The 12,136-nt window shown below is 41.9% G+C and overlaps 1 protein-coding gene across 1 annotated transcript; it reads right to left on the minus strand.

Annotated features, from left to right (window-relative positions):
* Positions 1–3,046: 3,046 nt before the first annotated feature.
* Positions 3,047–12,089, minus strand: PLA2G12A (phospholipase A2 group XIIA). Its single transcript, XM_054989480.1, has 4 exons — positions 11,618–12,089; positions 9,481–9,557; positions 6,457–6,622; positions 3,047–4,825 (listed from the first exon to the last, which is right to left on the minus strand). Exons 1-4 carry the CDS (start codon positions 11,832–11,834, stop codon positions 4,707–4,709), a joined length of 579 nt encoding a protein of 192 aa, XP_054845455.1. The 5' UTR covers positions 11,835–12,089; the 3' UTR covers positions 3,047–4,706.
* Positions 12,090–12,136: the final 47 nt, after the last annotated feature.

Here is a 12,136-nt window from a genome sequence, read left to right on the forward strand (position 1 = left end):
TACTCCAAGGCAGAAAAATTGATAGTGCTTCTTAGTACATGTTTATGGATTCTATCTTAAGTTGTGCAGCCATAAGATGAGACTGTGACATACAATGCCAACAAAATGTAATGATTTTATCATAACAACTTTGCCATGCAATACAATCTCAGCAAAGGATGCCGCAAATTTTGCAACAAACATGGCTGATAGTCAAACAAACCATGTTCAACAGACATGATCACCTGTGAGCCAAACCTCTGATCTGTCTGCTTTGAATAAGCGTAGAACCCCTTTGCAGCTAGCTGTGGTGGTGGAGTTTCATTTCCTTGCACTGTGGGGGCATTTGCAACTGTATAGTATGTGAGATGATTCTACCCAGTCATGAGTGGTTGAGTCAGATAATGAAATGTGAGAAAATTCAACTCATTAAGGCTTGCAAAATGCACATGTGCAAAATAATATCACTAGTAGAGACTTAATAATAACAACAACATTCAATTTATATATTGCCCTTCAGGACAACTTAATACCCACTCAGAGCAGTTTACAAAGTATGCTCACTGTTTATATATGGCTGGCATGTTGTGTGTAGCGACAACAGGTCAGTGCAGGAAAAGGGAAAACAGGAAAATAGGACTCTCATCAGCAGGTGTGCGAATGTGAGAGAAACACTACTGATTGAATGGTATTGTACAATATATGAGAAGTAATTCGAGAAACAAGCTCAGGCTTTTTGCAAACAGCCATGACAAGAAAATGGCTCCCTGTTTGTGACCGGCAAGCAGACCATGAGCGAAACTGCGGGTGTGAGTATCCTTAATTCCAAGTCACTGTTTAGTAAAATTTTAACACCTTAAAATACAGACTTACGCCATTAGTTTGTGAAAAGGAAGATGGAAGTGTGAGTAAACTATCTGGGAAGAGATGCATTCATTTCAACAGCATGTTGTTGGTTTCAGTGGGGAAGAAGGTCAAAGATTTCATGGAAAAGGCAGGTTTTGAGGAGACTTTAAGGAAATGAAAGAGTAAACAGCATCAGGTTCTGACAGCAAATTTTAGGTAAAAGGGAAAGCAAGAAGGAAGGAGCAGGAGACCTTCCGACATCTGAGGATGGTGGTACTGGAAGGGCGTGTAATTACAGAGACTGGCGTTTTCCCAACTGTTTGGTAGTACAGCAGCAAAGAGAATGCTCCTGTCCCACAGTCTGTTGGGGTGGGGTGAGAGACTGGAAGCAGTAAGAGGATAAAAAAACAGTAGCAGGCTGCAGTTTGGATTTTCAGCCTCTGATTAAAACCCACACTCCTTCTAACTTATCTAAATTAAAGATTTTTTTCTCTTTGCCGTGCAGTTCTTTTCATGAAATGCTTAGAGAAAGTGCAGTTTATTCTTTCTTTCTGTTGCCTTCGGTTTCCATCTCTGTGATTGCTCCTGCTGAACTTTGGACCTAGAGCAGAGGCAATGCATATAAACTGCTGGCTTTGAGTCACACTGCCTGGAATTTTGGTGGCAGGTCAAAGCATGACTCTCCTCACACCTGCTGGAAACATAGTCCTGCTGATATTGCAATCCAGGGGAAGAGGCATGCCAGTTCAGGAAGAGGAAATTCTTCATTTTTACATGCCCAGTCAAGTATTTAACTTGAAATTATTTGTTTCTCAGCTGCCAGAGCATCTATGATTACAACAGCTTATTTTTAAGATGCTCAGCAAGTACATCCTGCAGTGTTTAGCTGCTCCTCCCACAGTAATTGCTTTATATATGCCATTAAAGTTCACAATCCCATCTAACTATGCACTCTGCTGGTGCTTTATAGTATGGGTGGCACAATGGCCTCAGTATCTACTGAACCAATAAAGCAAATGGAAGCTGATGCTATTGCTTCTCCCCTGGCCATCTTCTTAGATCTGGTTCAAACAATACAACTTACCACAGGGAGTTTTGTTTTCACATGACATTTCTAAAGATGATAATAAACCTTTGGCCCTTGTTAGCTTGCCACCTCAGGAATCCACCTCAAGAATTCTGTGATGACACGATCTTTTTGGCAAGGGCATTGCTGTTTGCTCACAGGGAAGGCGGCTTTTAGTACTTGCTGGCCACTGAGTTCCAATTCCAAACCATCTGAAAGGACTCTGTCTAGCTTTCTGTATGTCTATGGTTCTCCTTTAAAATACTGGCTTCTACAACTTCTGTTAGAAAGTTACCAGTGATCCACAGCATATGAAACATCCAGAAGTCTAACAGAGGGGAAGAGAGAAACACATTGCAATAAAAACTTTTAAAAATCCTTATGCCACACATTGCACATTATTGCCCGCAACCATCATCACATGGAGCAGGGACTCACACTATACATCACCTCACGAATCATGAACATGGTAAGCTTATCAAGACTAGGATTGAGAGACACAACAAGAAGCATCTATCACTTCCTCAACCAGGAACATGGTAAGTTTATCAAAGACTAGCACTGACAGACACAACAGCCAACCAGGGCTATAGTATCATTTAAGCATGAGCAACAGTTGCCCCTCCTTGTGGGGCATTCTAAAGAGGTTGGCATGCCTAGGCATAATTTCTAACAGGAAGGGGTAGAAATTTCTTATGCAGTGCACACCATTATGACCTCATGGTTATTAGGAACCCAAGATATATCTAAAATGGTGGCTTGATATCCAATTCTGATTTGCAAACAAATCATGCTTGCCTGGTTTGGATGCAATGGAAAAACTATGATTTCTTGAGAATCAGGAAGTACAGTAGGAGCATGCACAAGAGAGTATATAAAGGGGGGAGGAGGAACATGCAAAAGCCAAGTTTATTTGCTTACTACAAAATCATGGTCTGGCACAACGTCTCTTACTTCTATTACGCAGATTTTTCTGTTGTGCACAGACAGCTGCCCTCTCCCAAAAGAACTTCTTTCTCAATGTTTTTTTTCATCTACAGAGCTCCAGGACACACATTCAGAATAAGATCATGCAAAATAAGGCCAGTAAGTTTTCACTGTCAAATCCTTGCGATAGTATGCCGCTTTAGTCACAAAAAAAATTAGAAGACACACTCAGCTTTGGCTCTTTATTTTTTCTAAAACCAAACTGACACAGTTCTACTTTACACATTTTCACATATAAAATTCCCTTATCCTTCATCAACATATCACAGGCCACTGTTCAAGTAACTTCATTTAATAGCTTGTAGTGTGTGTGTGTGTGTTCAGATTCTTGAGGGTTAGGCTCAGAGATAAAAAAAAATTCACCTTTCATAAAAGAGAGAACATCTTGGGGGAAAAGTTCTGTTGAACCTGAAGCTCAAAGATAACGAAAGCCTCTTGGTTCAGATCCAGCTAAAGTTAGGCAAGACCAAATCCTGCTGAAACCAGTTTTAAAAAATTAAGCTGCAAAGTCCTATTGTTTTCAGTGGGATGTGAGGCCCAATTCTATGCATGTTTACTCAGATGTATTCTGTATTCAGTACAATGCTTTAAGTCTGCATGCAACTGCAGTATTCGTCACAGGAAACCTCGAGCTAGAACGTGGCCACTGTTCCTGAGGAGTAACTTCAATTCTTTAAAATATGTAGAAGACAAGAAAATGAAATGTATAGAAAAATTTTCTCTCTACAGGTCAATGGAAAAGTGCAGATAAGACTATTTAAATAGCAAATGAAAATAGACCTTGCACAGGTCTCAAAAGAAAAAGAAATTATGATAAATATGTTCAATATTTTGTATTTAGTGTTAATACTTACTTAGAATACAAGGAACAGTATGTTTTATACCTGGAAAAAAATCTATTTTTTTTTATTCTGGCCAGTAAGATTCTATTTTAGTAATAGTCTTAAGAGGCCTCTACTGAATAGAATATATTTGTGTCTAAACATTCAACTGTGTCTTTCTGTTTTTTAAGAAAGCTTTGTTTGGTTGTCTTGAAAAATTGCACATACACTCTAGAAAGCCAACAAGTAACCCACTGAACATTGCTAAAGTCTTTTAAAAATATTTCAAACATTTGGTTTTAAATTATACAGGCGCTTTAGAAGAGAGTCTGCTACATAAACGGAGTCAAGTATACCCTTGATTACATTGGGTAATTCTTAAACATCCATCTGAGCATTTTTAACATTCTGTGAATATTAGCAGACTGAAGAGGATCTAATCGTCCACTATCACACTAATATAAGACACAAGATTGCAAGCAGCAGTCAGAGTAGACAAGCCTTGATAGACCAGTAGTGTGATTCAGTAAAAGGCAGCTTTACGTGTTTAAAAAAAAAAACAAGATTGCAAGCAGGACTCACAAACTTTTGAGATTTTCCTGCTTGCCAATAAAAAAGGCACTAAAGAGACACTGAGTGCTGGTAGGACCAATGCTTGACCTATCCCCGCCCCCCATGCATTTTTATGGGTATTCACCTCCACTACTACTATGACGTTTCAGTATTTTGGAGCAGCACTTATCCATAATCATAATCACAACTCCAAGACCAATTGACAAAATATTAGTGTCAGCTTAAAAGATGTGTGCAAACAATCCTTAAAAATGAAGGACAAACCCAACAGTGATAATGAAGGGAAGAAGTGCTATAAAAAAATTCCCAAAACTCTTCAGTGGAAGACACAAAAACTGCCTGTTTCAAGCAGCTTTGTAACAAATCAAATGCAAAACAAACTAAAATGGGCAACTTGCAACAAAGACTGATCTTGAATGATGTTGCAAGCATCTTTAAAGGTCTCTCTTGTCTTCGTACCGACACATACAAGCTTCTCTTTGGCTATCAAGGTACGGCTTGCATCCTAAATGTATGACTGCATCAAACAACAGTTGAACGGTTGATTCACATGCTGCAAAAGGAGGATGGGGAACAGAGAGGAGGAGTTAATCAATTCATAGGATAATAATACAGTGAGCTACAGATGTCATTAGAGGGAGAAAAAATTCACTGGACTTCTCTCTTGGAACTAGGTATATAGTTAAGGAATATATTTCCTCTGGTTTGTACAGCCTACATTTGATAAACAAGATAGCAAGCGAAGACCAGGGTTCATTTTGAGGGGGAACGCACCAGAATGGTGTTCCAGCAGTTCCCCCAAGTCAGGTGGCCCCACACTCCCGACTTTAGGGCTGTTTAGGCCTGGACTGGTGCCAAAATGGCCCGAATCCGGGCCAAAACAGCCAGGATCAGGTCAGAGCCGGGAGGGGGAAGGTTCCCCCGCCCGACACCGACCCAATCCCGGCCGTTTCATCCCTGATCCGGGCTGAAACGGACCCAAAATGGCAATTTTGGGCCATTTTGGGCATGTTTTGGCCTGGATAAGGGCCAAAATGGCCCAGATCAGTGCTGGGTGGGGGAACCCTCCCTCGCCTGGCACCAACCTCGTCCCGGCTGTTTCAGCCCCAATCCGGGCCAAAATGGGCCCAAAATGGTGATTTTTGGCCCGGGCCCGGTTGCTTTGGCCCTGATCCCGCCTGGCTCCAACCCGATCCGGGCCGTTTCGGGCCACATCTGGGCCCGAAAGGCCCAAAATGGCCACTTTGGGCCATTTTCTGCTGCTATCGGTGCCAGAACGGACGGGATCAGGTCGGTGCCGGGTGGTGGAACCCTCCCCTGCTCGGCACTGACCTGGTCCTGGCTGTTTCGGCCCTGATCCAGGCCCAAATGAGGACCAGATGGCCATTTCGGGCCCGTTTCAGCTGGGATCAGGACCAAAACCGTCAGGATTGGGTCGGGGCCTGGCAGGGGACCCCTCCCCTGCCCAGCACTGACCTGATCTGGGTCATTTTGGGCCCGATCCAGGCCAAAATGTGCCCAAAATGACCATTTCCAGCCATTTGGGGCCTGTTTCGGCCTGGATTGGGGACAAAAGGGCCCTGATCAGGCCACTGCCAGGTGGAAGAACACTCCCCTGTCTTGCAACAGCCAAATCCCTGCCTTTTTGGCCCGATCAAGGGGTGTGGCATATGCTAATGAGTTATGCTAATGAGTTCAAGCAGCTCTTTTTCTACGAAATGACCCCGGCAAGGAGTATTTGCAAAACTCATAGTGGTAGTTATGCATATGCTCTCTGTGTTTGCACAGACTGAAATCTCAGATGCATCTGCTGTGTGCTGTTAATATTATCTGTCATTACAGTTACATGTTGATCAAGTTGTGCTATCACTTTATACAAATACCAAGAGTCAACATAATTTTAGGAAATAGGATTGAAGCCTTTCTTCCCTCTTCTTATAATACATTTTTAAAAGAAAAAAATACACCACATACTAATTCTGAAGTTTAGTCCAAGTAATAGAGTGGAAAAATATTTGCTCAAGGACAGAAAATAATAAGCATAGTTAATTGTGGTTTAACACCCACTAACACACCCACATCCACACCCCCACACATAAAATTTTGTGCCTTTCAATTCAAATTTCCAGCAAAGAACAGTCCACATTTCAATTGTTATTCATGCTCGGCAAATATCCAGCTTACCTTGTACACTCTCGGGTATTCCTAATGTCTTTTGTACATCTCGGCAGATCTTAGATAGGCAATATTGAAATTGTTCATCACAATCATTTTTCTGGTTCCCACAGGTGTCATAACATCTGTCATGTTGATTGCAGCATTTTGTCATCGAAGGAATGCCAATGTCAAACTAAAAGGCAAAACCAAAAATTATGCTCTACAAAGACATTACAGAGTTAATAAAACAGATTGGGAATTAAACAAGAACTTGGCTATGGAACCAAATAGTTTATAAAATGTCACTCAAACGTGAGGTAAACATCCAAAATGGTCTTCTTTCCATCCGTTAGTGGCATCCAATGGTATAGCAGCCTTCCCAACACTTTTGGGAAAGCAAAGAAGATTCGCTCACTCCAATGTAGCTGGAAAGTTTATCATGGTATTATGCAGGAAGTGTTCATAACTAGGGTCGCAATTCACCCTTACCACCTGGGGAAGGGGTAGGAGGAACTAACCTTGTTTGAAGGCATCAGAGTTTGCTGCAAATAAGAACAGGCTACTAGATATAGCATCTGTCTAACAGTAACAAGAAGTATAGAACTTACTCAGGCCTCAGTGCAAGCAGGAGAGCAGAAGCTTGCAAGCATGCAGAGTCTACCAAGAACTCTTCAGAATAATGCAAAATCATGCGCAAGTGCTATGAACAGGTTTTTCCACAACAGGGAGGGAAGTATATTCCAGGAGCGGTGCAAGATTTTAATCTGAAAGTGACCCCCATTATTCTTTGTGGCTCAGTTATTTGGAGTAAAGCCATCTCTGATGATACTGACCAACCCTTAGCACAATTTCTTATGAGAATATTGACTATCCTCCATTGTGTGTGTAACATTGTATTGTGGGTAGAAGCTGGACAGCTATTCTTGGAAGCCAGAGCAGGGTTATATGCCTTTAAACTGAGATTAAAATTGTTCTGTGTTGAAGATGGTTTGTTAGACACCCAAAATCAGGATACCTACAAATCTACTTAGATGAAAGCCCTGGATGAAAAACTGTTGATAGCTGGAATGTCAATTGATTTTTTTTTTGAGACGGACAAATCCAAAGCATTTTCTCTCATTAAAAGCCATGTCCTAGAAATTGATTATAGCAGCTTGATTTCGAGAGCCCCCCGTTTGTCCACCCCTATTTTTTTGTCTTTCTTTCCCAAAATTAATACTCCCCTATATGTGGCCTTAATAGGATCGATACATCCTTTCATGCCCTGCTCGAATGTAGGTTCTTTGAAAATATAAGGAATTACTATATTAAGCCTTTAATTAACCAACCATCTCCTTATACTTCCTGGCTCTTTTGCTTAGTGATAAGGATCCTAAAATTTACTTTAGCAATTGCAAAATATGTCTCAGTCCTTTTAGCCCTGGCATCTAAAAATAAGGCTAAGTATTCACCCTTACTCAAGAGTTATAAATCAATGAGCTTCTAAGGGAATAAAAGGAAAGAACCAGGTCAAGACAACCTTGGGCCTAGTGGACAAGAAACAGCCTTAGTTAAGTATTATATCTTTTTTTCTAAGCCAAGTTACCAGCCCTACAGTTACTGTTAACAAAGAAATCTTCAGCTTAAAGGAACTGGATGTTTCATTGTCTGCTCCACTACACAATAAAGGGGCAAAGGGGGTTATTTTTCTGTAAAGGGGAAGGCTGGAATTGCACAGTCAGAGACCAACTGATAGGGTCTAGGAAGAATTTGCCAGTAGTGCAGAATAATGGTTAGGAGACAATGAGGCTGCTTGTTGAAATCAGCCGCCAGCTCTCCAGCTGGCCTTAGACAAGCTATTCTCTCTCAACCTCAGTCATATATCTGTAACATGAGGATAACAACACTGGCCCACCTTACAGAGTTGTTGTAAGCATTACTGCTATAACAAATGTTAACATTATTAGTGGCCTAATAAAGGGATTTGGTTTTTTGCAGCATAGTTTACTCGCTTGAGCCCTCTAGGAAGGAAAATCAAATATAACCTATGACCAGGGGTGACGGGGAGAGCTATTTATCAGACCCTTTTGGATCCCCAATGTAGATTGTGCCACCCCCCTGCCACACTGTACATAAATTATTGTTCCTGAAGGCTAAGAAGAAATAGCCTTACTTGTGCAAAGAGGTCTACCAGTGACTGCTACTGTATGGCATTATGTATGGCATTTCATTCTAACTGGCAAGGAGGTATGCCAAAAAGTAGACCATTTACAATCTGCAGCCAAGGATGGAATGTGTGGAGGAGCACTTAGCCTGGCAGAAGCAGGGGGATGTTTTGGCCTACATGACGGACACATAGCTAACATATGATAGTGCTCTAGATTGCGAGTGGTCAGGCATATCCACGTGCCTAAACATGCCTTTCAGAAGGAAACCAAGGGGCCTATTTCCATCTTCCCCACAAAATCTGGAGCATTTTTTTAATGGAAAAAAATAATATATTTCTGCTAGGTGGGGAGTTTGGCTCTTCAACCCATTTTACAGCACTGATCTAGGAGGTTTCTCACTAACTTCTTTTCATTGTAAATTCCCTCATATCTGTTTTTCTCACTGCCAAAACTGTGCAATCATTTAGATGATTACTAGCTATATCTCTCGTATTGTATAGCTCTGATGAGTCTGAATTTCAGGCATACATTTCTGAGATAAGAAGATAGCTATCAGGAGTCTAAGAGACGTTCTAACTTCAATTACTGGGACACTGAATAGAAAATTACTTTTCTAAACCATCACATGAGTGTTTTTCATCATATTCACAACACCTACAGAAACAGGATGATATTTAAATAAATATACACATAGGAACAGACTTCCCCTTTTCCTCTAAAAAATGAGCTTACTATCTGGGCATACAGTGATTTTCTTCTGCTGCTGAATATATCAATATTTACCAATATTGATAAACTTATCAACCCAAACACATTTCAAGTATAACATCCTTCAATACATATATTAATGTTATACGAACATCAATATATATGTGAAGAAGTGTCTGAGTCAGAGGATACTTACATGAACACCAAAGAGGGGAGAGCCACATCCGTTGGGTGGTGAAGGTTTATAGCCATAACGAGGAAAAGGCTTATATCCTGTAAAATACAAAAAAGCTTCTAATACAAGAATTTCTAAGTTTTCGCCTCATTAGATATCTTTTTAAAAAGTCCACAATGTCGGTTGGTGCAGATCTATAAAAATGAGCATGCAGTACAAGTGAGACTTTACTCAGAAGTAAGTCTCACTGTGTTAAATGGGGCTCGTTCCCCAGGAAGTACGGGTACGATTAGATTCAGCAACTCCAATAGAATAATCCAGCAGAAACATAGGCACACAAAGAATGCACATGTTTAGGAATGGCAGATTAAGGAATACTTCCACCAACATTAACAGGAGTTCCTTACAACTACCTAACGTAAACATGCATTTTGAACACTCGGTCAATAATAATGTCAACTGATTATCCCAGCAGGAAACAGGGCAGATTGTTCTACTGAAGCAAGGACTTACTTTTGTCTGCCTAGATATAAACAGTTTGCAAATTACCTATAAAAGGAAGCATTGTCTTATACAGCACAAGAGTTTATGGAATATCATTATTCTGCTTTCTTCTTGGCAAAGAGAAACAGCAGAAACTTAATCCTAACTGAAGTGATCAATCAATCAGAAAAGAAATTAATTACTTCACTGCAAAATCTGACAGAGTACTAGATTACTAGTAATGAAAAGGTAAAGCCCTTTATATTCTGTTTTAGCTTTCCCTTGGGTCTGTAAGAAGAGCAAAAACTACAGAATGGCTCCCGTGGGTAAAGTAAAAGAGAATTAAGTCTAGAATTTTCCAAAATTATTGGCGAACTAGCTATACAGAGAGGATAAAAAGGAAGCCCATGCACAATCTTAATACGATTACCATTCTATTCTTCAGATTAAACATAATAATACAATTGGAAACTACTCTCTCCAATGAAATTTAGAGAACAAAAATTAGTACAAAGTGTTAAGACTTGACCTCCAAGGGGTTAATTTAGCCTTTGAAGACTGATGAAGGAAGAATGGATCATCTTTCACAATGATCTCCAAATATTCTAATCTATGTCTCTCCAAAACTGGTTCTTAATCACATAATGTATTTGTAAACACTCTAGTCCTTCCGTAACAAAATCGTTGGTGCTATTAGAGATGGCCTTGCATTTGATAACAACTTACTGCAATTTAAGACGAAGGAGATCTTTTAGGTTATGATAAAACAGGTAACAGCTAAAACAAAAGCTATGCAGACTAATCAAGCAGTAAGGTGCCAAAGATTCACAACACAGAAAGTGCAAAATATTCACAACACAGAACATTAATGAACACAGAACATAAATGAACATTCTCAAGAAACCGTTATTGTTATCTAACATCACAAATCAGAGGCTATAGAAATGTTCATTTGTAAGGTCCAGCTGCCAAAAACACAACAAAACCAATTTGGCAAAGAATTGTGATCACCTGAAGTTTACAGGAGGATACGAGTCCAATGGCACCTTAGAGACCAACAAGATTTTCAGGGTATAAGCTTTCCAGAGACTTAAGGTATCTGAAGGAGGGAACTTTTATTCTCTGAAGTTTACACCCTGAAACTCTTCTTTGTCCCTTTGGTGCCACTGGACTCCAGTCCTACTGTTCTGTTGCAGACCAACACAGCTACTTACCTGAGACCCACATGAGTAACTGAACAGGGCAAGCAAGACTGGAGTCCAGTGGCACCTCAGAGACCAACAAGATGTTTTGAGGGTATAAGCTTCTAAGAGTTAAAACCCCCTTCTTCAGATACTATGACTCTGGAAAGCTTATACCTGGAAAAAGGGAGTTTTGAGCATCCGAAGGGAGCTTCACCATCTGAAGAAGTGAGCTCTGACTCTTGACAGCTCATGCCCTGAAAATCTTGTTGGTCTCTAAGGTGCCACTGGACTCCAATCCTGTTGTTCTCTTGCAGACCAACACGGCTACCCACCAGAAACTGATGTTTATGGTCATTCTAACCTGATGCTCAGTGAGCCACTCTGAAGCCACAGAATCTGCATCTCAACCTCAGGCACCACATAACCAATTTCCTTTTCAGGGAACCGCGGCACAGGCACACCGCCCGTTTATTATAACGCATCCTCATTACCATCACTGCATTTATACTGACAGAGCCCGTCCTCTCCCCCCAGGAGATCCAGCGCCGCGTTCAGGTAAGTGTCGATCTTGTGGACGCCGTTCCGGATGGTCTTCAGCGTCATCCTCCAGTCCGGGGTCTGCGGCTCCTGGCAACGGGCGGGCGGCGGCCGCATCCCCAGCAAGCCGCAGGTCACGAGCAACGGCAGCAGCGCCCGGCGCAGCGTCATGGCAGGACGCCCCCGCACGGAGGGCTCTGGAGCGCCGGGGCTGCTCGGCGCCCTGGCAGTCGCGATCGAGTCAGTCTCCGGCGAGCGGCTCCATGCGCGCACGCCCTGCCGAGCCAGCGGAGTCTCTGGCAGCCGGTCGGCGTCTGTGCGCTCTCGGGCCGAGGAACTTCGACAGTCTGGCGGAACTTCTCCGCAGCGTCAGCCCGCAGCAGCCCCGCCTCGAGGCTGCAGGCCTTTGGACGCCCGGAGGGAAAGAGGCGGTGCTCGGCCCCAGGGGGTGGGTCGCCGCCGAAGGGAACAGA

Source organism: Eublepharis macularius, chromosome 10 (assembly GCF_028583425.1).
Source record: "Eublepharis macularius isolate TG4126 chromosome 10, MPM_Emac_v1.0, whole genome shotgun sequence".
NCBI classification, from domain to species: domain Eukaryota; kingdom Metazoa; phylum Chordata; class Lepidosauria; order Squamata; family Eublepharidae; genus Eublepharis; species Eublepharis macularius.